The sequence below is a fragment of the Engystomops pustulosus genome, chromosome 8 (genome assembly GCF_040894005.1).
Source record: "Engystomops pustulosus chromosome 8, aEngPut4.maternal, whole genome shotgun sequence".
NCBI lineage: Eukaryota > Metazoa > Chordata > Amphibia > Anura > Leptodactylidae > Engystomops > Engystomops pustulosus.
In genome coordinates, this window is record NC_092418.1 from 104,549,666 (window position 1) to 104,566,207 (window position 16,542).

The following is a 16,542-nucleotide window of genomic DNA, read 5'->3' on the forward strand; positions in this document are numbered from 1 at the left end:
ATGGATAGGCTGTATTCTCAGTGATGGCACTGCTGCTCCCTAGTGATGGATAGGCTGTTTTCTCAGTGATGGCACCGCTGATCTCTAGTGATGGATAGGCTGTATTCTCAGTGATGGCACCGCTGCTCTCTAGTGATGGATAGGTTGTATTCTCAGTGATGGCAGCGCTGCTCTCTAGTGATGGATAGGCTGTATTCTCAGTGATGTCACCGCTGATCTCTAGTGATGGATAGGCTGTATTCTCAGTGATGGCACCGCTGATCTCTAGTGATGGATAGGCTGTATTCTCAGTGATGGCAGCGCTGCTCTCTAATGATGGATAGGCTGTATTCTCAGTGATGTCACCGCTGCTCTCTAGTGATGGATAGGCTGTATTCTCAGTGATGGCACCGCTGCTCTCTAGTGATGGATAGGCTGTATTCTCAGTGATGTCACCGCTGCTCTCTAGTGATGGATAGGCTGTATTCTCAGTGATGGCACCGCTGCTCTCTAGTGATGGATAGGCTGTATTCTCAGTGATGGCACTGCTGCTCTCTAGTGATGGATAGGCTGTATTCTCAGTGATGACACTGCTGCTCCCTAGTGATGGATAGGCTGTATTCTCAGTGATGACACCGCTGCTCTCTAGTGATGAATAGGCTGTATTCTCAGTGATGGCACCGCTGCTCTCTAGTGATGGATAGGCTGTATTCTCAGTGAGGGCACCGCTGATCTCTAGTGATGGATAGGCTTTATTCTCAGTGATGGCACCGCTGATTTCTAGTGATGGATAGGCAGTATTCTCAGTGATGGCACCGCTGATCTCTAGTGATGGATAGGCTGTATTCTCAGTGATGGCACCGTTGCTCTCTAGTGATGGATAGGCTGTATTCTCAGTGATGGCACCGCTGCTCTCTAGTGATGGATAGGCTGTATTCTCAGTGATGGCACCGTTGCTCTCTAGTGATGGATAGGCTGTATTCTCAGTGATGGCACCGTTGCTCTCTAGTGATGGATAGGCTGTATTCTCAGTCATGTCACATCCTGAGAAGAGAGCAAACTTACTAAGAGCCCAAGACACTGCGGGAGTATCTGATGTGACCTGCAGATGCCCCAGGTATCATACATGGGGGCCTATGATGAGAGGGGGGACCGGACTGTGCAGATGGTCTCCTAGAGCTGCCACACGTCACACAGCAGGGGGCGCCAGCCATAGCATATAACTTACACTCACCGGCCACTGCTCGTTAACACTTAATTTCTAATCAGCCAATCACATGGCGGCAACTCAGTGCATTTAGGCATGTAGACATGGTCAAGACAATCTCCTGCAGTTCAAACCGAGCATCAGTATGGGGAAGAAAGGTGATTTGAGGCCTTTGAACGTGGCATGGTTGTTGGTGCCAGAAGGGCTGGTCTGAGTTTTTCAGAAACTGCTGATCTACTGGGATTTTCACGCACAACCATCTCTAGGGTTTACAGAGAATGGTCCGAAAAAGAAAAAACATCCAGTGAGCGGCAGTTCTGTGGGCGGAAATGCCTTGTTGATGCCAAAGGTCAGAGGAGAATGGGCAGACTGGTTCGAGCTGATAGAAAGGCAACAGTGACTCAAATCGCCACCCGTTACAACCAAGGTAGGCAGAAGAGCATCTCTGAACGCACAGTACGTCGAACTTTGAGGCAGATGGGCTACAGCAGCAGAAGACCACACCGGGTGCCACTCCTTTCAGCTAAGAACAGGAAACTGAGGCTACAATTTGCACAAGCTCATCGAAATTGGACAGTAGAAGATTGGAAAAACGTTGCCTGGTCTGATGAGTCTCGATTTCTGCTGCGACATTCGGATGGTAGGGTCAGAATTTGGCATCAACAACATGAAAGCATGGATCCATCCTGCCTTGTATCAACGGTTCAGGCTGGTGGTGGTGGTGTCATGGTGTGGGGAATATTTTCTTGGCACTCTTTGGGCCCCTTGGTACAACGCCACAGCCTACCTGAGTATTGTTGCTGACCATGTCCATCCCTTTATGAGCACAATGTACCCTGTAACATCTGATGGCTACTTTCAGCAGGATAATGCGCCATGTCATAAAGCTGGAATCATCTCAGACTGGTTTCTTGAACATGACAATGAGGTCACTGGACTCAAATGGCCTCCACAGTCACCAGATCTCAATCCAATAGAACATCTTTGGGATGTGGTGGAACGGGAGATTCGCATCATGGATGTGCAGCCGACAAATCTGCGGCAACTGTGTGATGCCATCATGTCAATATAGACCAAAATCTCTGAGGAGCTTCCAGCACCTTGTTGAATCTATGCCACGAAGAATTGAGGCAGTTCTGAAGGCAAAAGGGGGTCCAACCCGTTACTAGCATGGTGTACCTAATAAAGTGGCCGGTGAGTGTATATATGATGAACTGGGACGGCTGACAGACAACTCCTTTAAGGATTGTGGATGACAATATGCTGCCACGAGGAGCAAAGGAGGGACAATGACGGCTTTCCTTTCCTTGGTTGATCTTGATGGACTTTTTTCAACCATATTCAGCATCCCACATCAGGACCTAGCCTTTTCTTGGGGCCTGGAGGCAGTCGGGCCCAGAATACCGGAGTGGCTGGAGGTTGCGGCCTAGGCCGCACTGATGTACTTGGTATGGGGACCAGAGGGCTGTCCTATAGCCTGGCTGGTCTCCAGCAGGTGGTGTGTGCAAGAAATAAGGAGGGAGAGGCTGATGTACTGGTTTCTCCCTGGGGCATGTTCTCCCTGTATGTTGTTCGTAGCAGCAGGACTGTGAATATGTGTTTATATTCCAGGATTGTAGCTGATCTTGGAGCACTTTGGTTCACTGATGTGTGAGCACAGCCCTTCTCTGAGTGACTGCTGCAGTATTTTATCAGAAGCTGCTACCCCAGTGACCCGGAGTAGAGGAGAGGGTCTGTGCTGAGCAATTCCTCAAGATTGGCTGCAGGATTGTTGTGTCCAGGATGGAACATGGAATGTACGGAATCAGCGGAGGGGGTCACATGGGGTCCTGATTGATGAACAAAACGCTCTAGCAGAGGATTGTGGGATTTGTAATGATTTGTAACTGTCTGTATAACATCACTGCAGCACATTGCATCTAATCCTGTACTGTATAGTCTATACTCTGCCATTACCTGCCGTATTTCACCAGTCTTCTGCAGCCCATTTAATATAATCCTATACTATATATTCTATACTCTGCTATTACATGCCGTATCTCACTCGTCTCCTGCAGCACATTGCATCTATTCCTAGAATTGCGTTTGGATGCAGAGGGCAGCACTTGTGGCTCCATTATTCCAGATGATTAATGGGGTGACACGTGCGGCCGTAGAATTATTGAGAGCAGATAGACTGGAGCGCTGCACAGAGAAAATCACCTGTCCTCATTACCAGGAGTAGAGATGGAAGCGGAACATTTATCTTGCCATCCTGAGGTTTATTTTTGGATGTCATTTGCTGCAGGACCTTGTGGGAGCAGATTGGAAAGTTTTATAGAAGGGCTCTGCTCATAATACAGGACATGGGCTCAGATAGCAGCGCGTCCTGGACCTGTCCACCTTCTACTGATGGTTTTACAGCAGGCCGTAAAGTGAAGTGTCTTTCTTTCTTGTCTGGAGGTTGTTATACCGACACAGGTGGCAAGTGTAAGAACTGCAGCGTAGAAGAGGACTTTGTAGCATTATGATGGGTGCTCAGTGCACGGATACTTGTGATGTCTCACCATATGGGAAGTGTCATGTCTAGTTTCTCGTCTGGTCGTAGCGCTGTAGCCATCTGGCTCTTGCTGTGGAGCTTGTCCTCCTGGTGAAGCTGCAGGCCCCTCGTTACATGAGATTTCTTATCCTGTGATCTCCCCATTAATTATATATGAGAAATCCCACTCGTAACATTCAGCTCATTAACTCCTGCATGTCCTGGGCTCATTATATGTCACTGGTACTCTGCTTATTTGGGGGTGACACTCCTCTGGACCTGTGAGTGTTAGTATTATTTGGGGTGCCATCTCTACTGGTGTCGTTAGGTAGTATTATTGTATTCTTGTATATAGGAGGCAGTATTATAGTAGTTCTGGTTTCCATGATTCATTCTGTACATAATGGGTCGCATTTACTTACCCAATCCAGTGCAGATCCCGAAAGTGCATTGTCTGACAACAATGCACTGTGCCGCGATGCAAGAAGACCGTGTGCCCGATGTCCTGCATGTGTCATTTCCCGCTCAGGTCGGAATTCATCATCTCACTCTTGCAACACAGTTTAAGTTAAATCCTGCACTCTGTCCGAATCCGTTGGATCGTCCAACGCCCCCCCCCCCCCATTTCTCTCACATGAAAGCTCGCGCCGCGTGGGACACAATCCCCTTCTAAATCCCTGTCCCAGCGGTGCGATCTCCGAAAATGTCAAAAAACCCAACGGAAATGCAGCCGCAGGACCCTTAGTAAAATAGTCCTTATATATTTTATTATTGAGTCCTGATCTCTGGACTGGATTAGTATCCTTATTCAGACTGACTCATTTTTGGTGCTTTATCCAGTCGTTTCTGTGTCTTCCCTATGTCTCAAGTAGATCATTTACATAGTCCCCTGTAGACACTTTGTAATGAGTCACATGATGGTATTTCATATGTATATCTTCTATCCTGATTGATAGCTGTGCTGAATGTTCCACTGCATGACTCGTTACAATTCGACGCATTTAACAGGGGTTTTTGTTGCACGCGATTGTGTCGCCATCGTGCTGGCTTTCACGCAGCACAAATCGGGGGGCAGGCCGTTGGACGATCCGCCGGATTCGGACAAACCGCAGGATTTAACTTTAAAATTGTGTCGCACATAATGCACATGCACCGAGAAGAAGATGGTGAACTCCGGCGGACCTGAGCAGGGAAGCGACAGAAGCAGGACATTGGGCACATGATCTTAGTGAATCGCGCCGGCTCGCATGATTGTCGGACAACGGGGATCGCGACAGGACCTGGTAAGTAAATGTGACCCAATAGGGCACAATCCTTGTGGTGTGTTCTCTGACGAGGATGAAGTCCAGCGCGATTCTTCTAGATCGTATGTCCATTTTCCTGCATTTGTTGCTTCCCCGCTGAGGTCCGCCGGAGTTCACCTTCTTCTTCCCGGTGTATGTGAGTGCATTGTCTTGCGACACAATTTGAATTGTAAATCCCGCACTTAGTCCAAATCAGTCGGGTTGTCCGTCGGCCATGCCCCCCCCCAATTTGTGTCGCATACAAGTCAAAAATCCAATCATGTGCGACAAAAACTCCACTTAAAGGCGGCGCAAATCAGAAACCCGACGAAAATGCGCCTTGCGGACCCTTAGTAAATGTGCCCCAATGTGTCAGCTAAAGGAGCAGATCTGATCATTCATTGGCTTCTCATTGTTACGTCTGGTTATTGAGCCTTGATATTGATTGCTAATGGTTGTATTGATTATTGATCTTATCATATTCTGTGCTGTATTATCTGAACAATATGATGATATCATTGCTTCCCTCCTTTTTCAGGCTCTTTCCGGAATGACGGGCTTAAAGCTACTGATGTCCTGCCGACCCTGAAGGAGAAGGTGGCCTTTGTCTCAGGTATCATGAGTTATAACATAGTAGAGGCTGTACAGTATATATCGACTTGTACTATGTGTACTATGAGGAGTGATATATGTCCTGTACATTATTAACTATGAGGAGAGGACAATGTCCTGTCCATTATATACAGTACTATGAGGAATGATATATGTCCTGTACATTATATACTATATGGAGAAGACTATGTAGTGTACATTATTTACTATAAGGAGAAGACGATGTGCTGTACATTATATACTATGGTAAGAGGAAGATGTCCTCTACATTATATTCTGTGAGGAGTGATTATATGCTGTATATTATATACTATGAGGAGTGATATATGTCCTGTACATTATATACTATGAGGAGTGATAAATGTCCTGTACATTATATACTGTGAGGAGTGATATATGTCCTGTACATTATATACTATGAGGAGTGATAAATGTCCTGTACATTATATACTATGAGGAGTGATAAATGTCCTGTACATTATATACTATGAGGAGTGATATATGTCCTGTACATTATATACTATGAGGAGAGAACAATGTCCTGTACATTATATACTATGAGGAGACGACAATGTCCTGTCCGTTATATACTATGAGGAGTTATTTATGCCCTGTACATTAAATACTATAAGTAGAAGACTGTGTCCTGTACATTATTTACTATAAGGAGAAGACAATGTCCTGTACATTATATACAATGAGAAGAGGAAGATGTCCTCTACATTATATTCTGTGAGGAGTGATTTTATGCTGTACATTATATACTATGAGGAGTGATAATTGTCCTGTACATTATATACTGTGCTGAGGACTTTCTTACACTCTCTATCTAGAGCAAGTCGTTCTGAGGTGATCATAGCAACCATTCACAGCACAGCTTTCATTTTTCCTGAGCAGCATGTGAGGTGTAAGCTAGGCTAGGATTGGCTGCTGTGATCACCTCAGAGAGACCCATCTCCCTGGTTCAGTTGTCTGGTCTAGTGTCATCCCTGTTCTATATGTCCCCCAGTGTCCTGTACTATATGTGTGGTCCCTGTGTGTGTATGTCCTCTACTATATGTGTGTCCCCCAGTGTCCTGTACTATATGTGTCCCCAGTGTCCTATACTATACGTGTCCCCCAGTGTCCTATACTATGTGTGTCCCTGTGTGTATGTCTTCTACTATATGTGTGTCCCCAGTGTCCTGTACTATGTGTGTGTCCCTGTGTGTATATCCTCTAATATATGTGTGTCCCCCAGTGTCCTGTACTATATGTGTGTCCCTGTGTCCTATACTATATGTGTGTCTCTGTGTGTATGTCCTGTACTATATGTGTCCCTGTGTCCTATACTATATGTGTGTCTCTGTGTGTATGTCCTGTACTATATGTGTGTCCAATGTCCTGTACTATGTGTGTCCCTGTGTGTATGTCCTGTACTATATGTGTGTCCCCCAGTGTCCTGTACTATATGTGTGTCCCCCAGTGTCCTGTACTATATGTGTGTCCCTGTGTGTGTATGTCCTGTACTCTATGTGTGTCCCCCAGTGTCCTGTACTATATGTGTCCCCAGTGTCCTATACTATACGTGTCCCCCAGTGTCCTATACTATGTGTGTCCCTGTGTGTATGTCTTCTACTATATGTGTGTCCCCAGTGTCCTGTACTATGTGTGTGTCCCTGTGTGTATATCCTCTAATATATGTGTGTCCCCCAGTGTCCTGTACTATATGTGTGTCCCTGTGTCCTATACTATATGTGTGTCTCTGTGTGTATGTCCTGTACTATATGTGTCCCTGTGTCCTATACTATATGTGTGTCTCTGTGTGTATGTCCTGTACTATATGTGTGTCTCTGTGTGTATGTCCTGTACTATATGTGTGTCCAATGTCCTGTACTATGTGTGTCCCTGTGTGTATGTCCTGTACTATATGTGTGTCCCCCAGTGTCCTGTACTATATGTGTGTCCCCCAGTGTCCTGTACTATATGTGTGTCCCCCAGTGTCCTGTACTATATGTGTGTCCCTGTGTGTGTATGTCCTGTACTCTATGTGTGTCCCTGTGTGTATGTCTTCTACTATATGTGTCCCCAGTGTCCTGTACTATATGTGTGTCCCTGTGTGTATGTCCTGTACTATATGTGTGTCCCCCAGTGCCCTGTACTATATGTGTGTCCCTATGTGTGTATGTCCTGTACTATATGTGTGTCCCTGTGTGTATGTCTTCTACTATATGTGTCCCCAGTGTCCTGTACTATGTGTGTCCCTGTGTGTATGTCTTCTACTATATGTGTGTCCCCAGTGTCCTGTACTATATGTGTGTCCCTGTGTGTATGTCTTCTACTATATGTGTGTCCCCAGTGCCCTGTACTATATGTGTGTCCCTGTGTGTGTATGTCCTGTACTATATGTGTGTCCCTGTGTGTATGTCTTCTACTATATGTGTCCCCCAGTGTCCTGTACTATGTGTGTGTCCCTGTGTGTATGTCTTCTACTATATGTGTGTCCCCCAGTGTCCTGTACTATATGTGTGTCCCTGTGTCCTATACTATATGTGTGTCCCTGTGTGTGTATGTCCTGTACTATATGTGTGTCCCAGTGTGTGTATGACCTCTGCTATATGTGTCCCCAGTGTCCTGTACTATGTATGTGTCCCTGGTGTTGATGCCTCACTACCTTAGTCACTCCGAGGTTAGCGGAGTTTAGGAGCCATGTTATCTTTTTATCCAGATGTGACGAGTAAATAACCTGCTGTAATCCAGCATAATCTGGTAATCTGCAGCAGGCTGTGCACTTCAGAAGCTTCTGCCTGGCTTTTATAGGGATTACAATCCGTGCAGGATCAGTGCTTACCTACTAGAGTCTGAGGGTCTTGAAAGGTTTCTGATTAACTCTATGTGGCCCAGGAGGCCGCCTCATTGCTCACTTTACATCTATGCTGCTGTTTCTGTAGTCCATGTTTTTACTGTTTGCTTATCAATACCCATTCTTACCCCACAAGTGACCCCATGCAGTATAAATCCCCCCTTAGTGGCCCTAAATAATATAATGCCTTGCTTAGTGGCCCCCATATAGTATAAAATCCCTCCTTAGTGACCCCCATATAGTATGATGTGCTCCTTAGTGGCCCCCACATAGTTTAATGCCCTCCTTAGTGGCCCCCATATAGTTTAATGCCCTCCTTAGTGGCCCAAATATAGTTTAATGCCCTCCTTAGGGGCCCCCATATAGTATAATGCCCTCCTTAGTGGCCCCCATATAGTATAATGCCCTCCTTAGTGGCCCCATATAGTATAATGCCCTCCTCAGTGGCCTCCATATAGTGTAATGCCCTCCTTAGTGGCCCCTACATAGTGTAATGCCCTTTTTAGTGGCCTCCATATAGTGTAATCCCCCCTTAGTGGCCCCTATATAGTGTAATGCCCTCTTTAGTGGCCCCTATATAGTATAATGTCCTCCTTAGTGGCCCCCATATAGTATAACGCCCTCCTTAGTGGTCCCAATATAGTATACTGCCCTGATATTGTAATTCACTGTTAAAAACAAATATACAGCATTTCATAGATATAATTCCCACCTATCTCTATCAGTCCTGGTGTTTTGGTTGTCCCTGGATACAACCATAAATCTCAGTATGGTCAGATTCTTCTCATGAATAGCTTCTCTTTTCTGCACACTGCAGTGCTATCTGCCTCCTGCCCTTCCCCATTGCATTAAAAGACCAGCTCAGACACAGTCACTTCCTGCTGGCAAGCATTGTGCAGAGACTTACTCTACAAGATACAGACAGATGAAGTATATTGAGCAGAGCTGACTGTGTGTTTTATTGATAAGGTGAGGCAGCCGTGCTGACTGTGTCATTGGGGCAGATTTACTTACCCGTTCCATTCGTGATCCAGCGAGTTCTGTGTGTAGGATTTGGGTCTTCCGGAGATTCATAAAGATAGTTCCCCCGATGTCCAGTAGGTGTGACTGCTGCGTGGAAGTCCGTCGGAGTGCACTGAAGTTCACCAAGCCAGGCCGGGTACATTTTTAAAAATGCGGCGGTTTTTCCGAATCCGTCGGGTTTTCGTACGGCCACGCCCCCGATTTCCATCGTGTGCACGTCTGCGCCGATGCTCCACAATCCGGGAAAATCAGCGCAAAACGGAAACATTCGGTTAACCCGCCGGAAAAACGCAATTTGGGCCCTTGGTAAATGACCCCCATTGTGTTCTATTTGCATCTCAAGGATCTCATCATCTCTGATCTGTATCATCTCTCTTTCCATGTGTCAGATACTAGTACAATGTTTTGAAGGTAAATGAAAATGTATATAAACCCTGTACCCTGATAAACTAAGCACATTGTCAGCACACAGCATCTCACAGCACAGAGGGATCATAGAGTCCTCGCTCACACTCTGGAATCTTAACTTGCGTTTTGGCCTGCGTTTTCATTGTGTTTGAAACGCATGATAACAGCTGGGGAGAGGTGATTTGCGTAATAACATTACTGTTTACATTTGTTAACACAACGTTGCCGGGTGTATTAACAAAACGCATGTGTTAATGCATTGTTAACACGAGTTAACATCACATTTATTATGCGTTGTATTGTAAACACAAATGTTAACAGTAATGTAATTGGGCAAATCACCTCTCCTCAGCTTTTGTAATGCGTTTCAAACCGAAATTGGTTCATTTTTAAAGGACTGAAATCGCATGTGTTTTTGTTTGTTACCATGCGTTTAGCTGGTTTTTATACATTTCACAGCTGCCTACACTTCTGGAAATGAAGATAAATTCAAACCAGACAAACGCACGGTAACAAACAAAAAACTCATGCGATTTCAGTCCACTTTAAAACTGCCCAAGAATGCACCAAGTGACTGCATCCTCGGGTTTCAGAGCTCCAGGCCCAAAAGGTTTGGATTCAGGAACCTTTGGTTACTGGGATCCTATCAGCAGGTGTGACCACAAAGTGCAGCTATTGTTATGTATTGCACGCTTGTACTCTATGCTCTCTGCAGCCAATACTAACAACAGAGAGCACAGCAGTGTGAGGTCTGATTACACGTCTCTCCAGGACAATACATAATACTGTCTGCACAGAGCACAGCAGTGTGAGGTCTGATTACACATCTCTCCAGGGACAGTACATAACACTGGCTGCAGAGAGCACAGAGCACAGCAGTGTGAGGTCTAATTACACATCTCTCCAGGGGCGGTACATACCACTGGCTGCAGAGAGCACAGAGCACAGCAGTGTGAGGTCTGATTACATATCTCTCCAGGGACAATACATAACACTGGCTGCAGAGAGCACAGAGCACAGCAGTGTGAGGTCTGATTACACGTCTCTCCAGGGACAATACATAATACTGTCTGCACAGAGCACAGCAGTGTGAGGTCTGATTACACATCTCTCCAGGGACAGTACATAACACTGGCTGCAGAGAGCACAGAGCACAGCAGTGTGAGGTCTAATTACACATCTCTCCAGGGGCGGTACATACCACTGGCTGCAGAGAGCACAGAGCACAGCAGTGTGAGGTCTGATTACATATCTCTCCAGGGACAATACATAACACTGGCTGCAGAGAGCACAGAGCACAGCAGTGTGAGGTCTGATTACACATCTCTCCAGGGACAATACATAACCCTGGCTTCAGAGAGCACAGAGCACAGCAGTGTGAGGTCTGATTACACATCTCTCCAGTGACAGTACATAACACTGGCTGCAGAGAGCACAGAGCACAGCAGTGTGAAAGCACAGAGGTCTGATTACACCTCCCTCCAGGAACAATACCGAAAACTGGCTGCAATCTGTGTGGTCACGCTGGCTAACCTGTTAATGCTCCTCTTGTGTTTCCCCCATGTTACACGGTGTAGACGCAGGGTGATGGATAGAACTGGATCTGGTGACATGAATCATGTAAAGCAGATGAGAGAACGAGGCCGCCGCAGGTTTACGAAATGGCAGCGAGCCAAAAGCATCTAAAAATAGCATCACTTAAAGGAGCCCGAAATAGAAGACGGCTGGGATACAATGTTTACATAATGATTTATATTCATTACTTAGAATCATTCAGATTGTGTTAACACTTTGTCTCATTCTCTGTGTCCAGGAGGGCGCGATAAAAGAGGAGGCCCAATCCTGACCTTTCCGGCACGTAGTAACCATGACAGGATACGACAAGAAGATCTGCGCCGCTTGGTGACTTATCTAGCCAGTGTGCCAAGGTGAGGTCAATATTGGGTGTAATCCAGAGATCAGCAGGAAAAGAAAACAAAGATAATAGGGGGCAATAGATTTTTTTCACTTGCCCAACAGCAAGCCTTTCCCTAGCCTGACATGGATGATAACAGAAAGCAATAGATGTAGGAGAAACCCTGCACAATTCCTTATAATGTCTGTATTAAACGCTAACCATGGTCTACTCTCCCCTCTCTGCAGTGAGGATGTCTGTAAGCGTGGGTTCACGGTCATCATTGATATGCGTGGGTCCAAGTGGGACCTGATCAAACCTCTTCTGAAGACCCTGCAGGAGGCGTTTCCTGCGGAGATCCACGTGGCGCTCATCATCAAACCTGAGAACTTCTGGCAGAAGCAGAAAACCAACTTTGGCAGCTCCAAGTTCATCTTTGAGGTGAGCATCCTCGATGTGAGGCTGAGTGGGCAATAGCTGGTGAGGGGCAATTGAAAAGGTCAGGGCATGGTGATAAATACTCACCTCAAATGATCATATATCTCCATGATATCAGTGATCCTTATAGTCTTATACCCTAACTACATGGCTCTACGTCCCCGCAGACGGACATGTTAATAAGCCCTTAATCCACAGTTGGGCATCCTCTTAGTTTCAGCATTTAGCAACTATATAAAAATAAAAGCATTTTCATAAATTATGCAGCAATACTTCACACTTTCCTCTCCCCTTCCATGCCTTTTCTAGAATATTTGCACATGAATCTACAATTTGAAAACTTCTCTTTTGTGATGTCTCCCAGTTAATCTTTCTGGATATTTTGTATAAATTCACATATGGGTGTCAACCCAGTCTGACATTGTCTTATCGGTGCACACTGGGTTGAAGTGTGAGATGCCCCCCATTAACAAGTGAATGGCAACAACCTTTATGAATTTATTCATAAATGTTCAGGAGTAATAACAGAAGAACATAAGAACATCACATCATAGAGTACTAATATATGATGCCCCAGGATTTTTATTCCAAGGTGAATGCTACTACAGAAAAATCAGGAGTAGATCGGGACAGATGATATGGGGTAGATCTGAAATCAAATGTTACCAATTGTTGAGCTTTTGGTACGCACACTATACAGAGGTACCTGCTGTGCACCAACACCACAATTCTCCGCATGACTGGAGGCTGGAAGAACATGCTGGAAATAGTAGGGCTCCATCACTTGGAGAGTTGTCTAATACTTTTATCATCTTGTGTCTCCTTTGAGCAGACCAGTATGGTTTCAGTGGAGGGACTGACAAAGCTGGTGGACCCCTCTCAGCTGACGGAGGAGTTTGAAGGCTCTTTGGATTACAATCATGATGAGTGGATTGAGTTGCGCGTCTCCCTGGAGGAATTTTTCAACAGTGCCGTCCATCTGCTGTCACGGCTGGAGGACTTGCAGGAGATGTTGGCCAGGAAGGAGTTCCCGGTGGATGTTGAGGGCTCGCGGAGGTTAATAGACGAGCACACACAGTTAAAGAAAAAGGTGATGAAGGCTCCTGTTGAGGAGCTGGACCGCGATGGTCAGAGGCTGCTGCAGTGCATCCGCTGTGGGGACGGATTCTCTGGCAGGAACTGTATTCCAGGGGGGGCGGATTTCCAAAGCCTAGTGCCAAAGATTACCAGCCTCCTAGATAAACTGCACTCCACACGCCAGCACCTGCACCAGATGTGGCATGTGCGCAAACTCAAACTGGACCAGTGCTTCCAGCTCAGGCTGTTTGAACAGGATGCTGAAAAGGTAGGTCATCACTGTGTTATCTGTAATGTTACATAGGACTGCATGACACATCTACTACATGATCTGTACTCAGAGATATCACTGTGTTATCTGTGGTGTTACATAGGACTGCAGGCTACTTGATCTATACTGAGAGAGATATCACTGTGTTATCTGTAGTGTTACATAGGACTGCAGGACACATCTACTAAATGATCTGTACTCGAAGAGAGTTATCACTGTATTATCTATGGTGTTACATAGGACTGCAGGGCACGCCTACTACATGATCTGTACTGAGAGATATCACAGTGTTATCTGTGGTGTTACATAGGACTGCAGGACACATCTACTACATGATCTGTACTGAGAGAGATATCACTGTGTTATCTGTAGTGTTACATAGGACTGCAGGACACATCTACTAAATGATCTGTACTCGAAGAGAGTTATCACTGTATTATCTATGGTGTTACATAGGACTGCAGGGCACGCCTACTACATGATCTGTACTGAGAGATATCACAGTGTTATCTGTGGTGTTACATAGGACTGCAGGACACATCTACTAAATGATCTGTACTTGGAGAGTTATCACTGTATTATCTGTGGTGCTACATAGGACTGCAGGTAACATCTACTACATGATCTGTACTGAGAGAGATATCACTGTGTTATCTGTGGTGTTACATAGGACTGCAGGACACATCTACTAAATGATCTGTACTGAGAGAGATATCACTGTGTTATCTGTGGTGTTACATAGGACTGCAGGACACATTTACTACTTGATATGAATTGATCTGTACTCAGAGGCTTACCATGGTAATTGATTATTTGATACTTTACAAATTTTCCTTTCCTTTATTTTTATTGTAAACTGTGATAGACAGAAATTTATTTCATGAAATAAGTATTTGATACAATAGAAGGGGTTTTCCCAACAGGGCATTCACATTTATTAATCTGTTATATATAACATTTCTTTAATTGCATGTTATTTCCTATGAATATAACCATGTTGTCCCTTAGAAACGAGAAGGTGTCCTTGGATATGACCACCCCTGTACCCTGGCTGTGGTGGCCACACATGCACAATCGAGGCTCCCTACCACCTGGATTCAGCATTCTTTACCACAGGACGGCTGTGGGAAATGCAGTAACTCCTGAAGGTTTCATATGCAGAAATAATGGTCTTCATTTACTAAAGCCCCTGCCCCAGTTTTCTGTCTGACTTTGCAGGTTCTTTTCAGTGTAAACTGTTGGTACAGGTATTTATAAAGTGTCCGTGCTGCATTATTCTGCACATAAAGGGTTCTTCCAATGAACAGTCAAAAAAAAGTGCTGCACTCTGTCGGAGCCGGGGTGCCAGATTCTTGAGTAATGTGCACCAGGAATCCTGAATATGGCGCCCCCTGCACACTGCACACGACACTGCACATAGTACACACTACACGGGTTTTGATCAATGTGGGCCAATGAGTTTCTTTGTGCAATCACTCCTGCAGCGGTGGTCATATCCAAGGGCAACATTCTTGCTTCTTCACACAGGTAAAAAAAAATGTAATTAACACCCAATTGAAGAAATGTGTGTATATATATATATATATATGTCATGAATTAAATTAAATGTCAATACCCAAATGAGAATACTCTTTTAATATTTGGACCAGACCTTTGTTTGCAGTTCCAGAGTTCGGGCATCTCGAGTAGTTCTTGTAGTTTGCACTGCAGCTGGGATCCTGGCTCACTCCTCCATACAGATCTTTTCCTGTTTTTGGGGCTGTTGCTGGGTAATATTGGGGCACATGTATCATAGTTTCAGCTAGGCAAATTGTAAAATTTCAGAGAGTTTTGCCGTTTTTGCGCCATTTTTGCAACTTTTAACTCTGTTCTGTTTCAATTATGCCTTGTCTGCACCTTTGTGCAGTGTGCTTTATGCAACATTGTTTTCCAGATGTTCTGTGCGACATTTTGCCATTTTTGTGCCATTTGTGCACCATTTTTGACGCAATTCTGCACCTGGTCCAGGGCAGGTGCAAAGGAATTTTTTTTTTTCATGGACCCGATTTTTAACATGTAAATTGGAATTATTTCACATGCTTTAACTGTTTAACATTTTGCACAGTAACCTCTTTTGGCAAAATTCTTAAATTTTTTTTTTTTGGGGGGGGGGGGGGGGTGGTGTTACCGTATATACTCGTGTATAAGCCGACCCAAGTATAAGCCGAGTTTGGGCTTTCAGCACATTTTTTTGTGCTGGAAAAACTAGGCTTATACTCGAGTATATAAGGTACTTCTAAGGTTCACATATAGCTGTTTAATTGCGTTTTTAATGCATTTTGAAACTAATTACAACAGCTGATGATAGGTGATTTTCCTTATTTCATTACTGTTAACATTTGCATTTACAAAACGCAAAACAAATGCTATGTTAACATTGTGTTAACTATGCGTTTTGTACAATCAAATGTTAACAGTAATGTAATGAGGAAAATCAACTCTCCTCAGCTGTTGTAATAGGTTTCATAATGCATTAAAAATGCAAATCCCAAATTAACAGTAGTGTCCACTCCTGTATATAAACCCCTCACGTGGCTTGTGTCCCCTCCTATATGTAACCCTGTCACTTGGATTGTATCTATGTGGATTTGAGACTTTTGCAACAAAAAGTCTTAAAAATATGCCAAATTTTGTGCCTGGCAGGATAGGAAAAACTGAACATGTATCACAAGTAAAAAGACAAGATCATACATAAGGTGCACAAAAGAGCCGCCAAATGTCTCTAAAATTCACCTCAGAGAGACAAAACAATGATACATGCGGCCCATTGATTTTCTGCTCTTCCATGATTTTGCATTGGGTTTAGGTCTGGCTGGTCCCCTCCAGGACCTTGCAATGTTTCTTATGGAGCTGCTCCTTAGTTGCCCAGACTGTGTGTTTTTCGAGTCATTTTCACACTGGAAGACCCAGCCACGACACATGTTTAAAGGTGTTTTCCAGTGACATACAAG

The 16,542-nt window shown here is 44.8% G+C and overlaps 1 protein-coding gene across 12 annotated transcripts in view; it reads left to right on the forward strand.

The window, feature by feature from the left end:
• The window catches only part of KALRN (kalirin RhoGEF kinase), a 191,847-nt gene that overhangs the window by 70,752 nt on the left and 104,553 nt on the right, over positions 1 to 16,542 (forward strand). For 11 of the 12 annotated variants that reach the window (XM_072122115.1, XM_072122114.1, XM_072122110.1 and 8 more), the window contains exons 2-5: positions 5,526 to 5,600; positions 11,686 to 11,800; positions 12,015 to 12,207; positions 13,037 to 13,549. In XM_072122115.1, the coding sequence (XP_071978216.1) occupies positions 5,526 to 5,600; positions 11,686 to 11,800; positions 12,015 to 12,207; positions 13,037 to 13,549 (896 nt within the window). Of the gene's footprint in view, positions 1 to 5,525; positions 5,601 to 8,071; positions 8,316 to 11,685; positions 11,801 to 12,014; positions 12,208 to 13,036; positions 13,550 to 16,542 lie in introns of those variants that run through there. The other variant, XM_072122118.1, reaches the window with a different exon arrangement.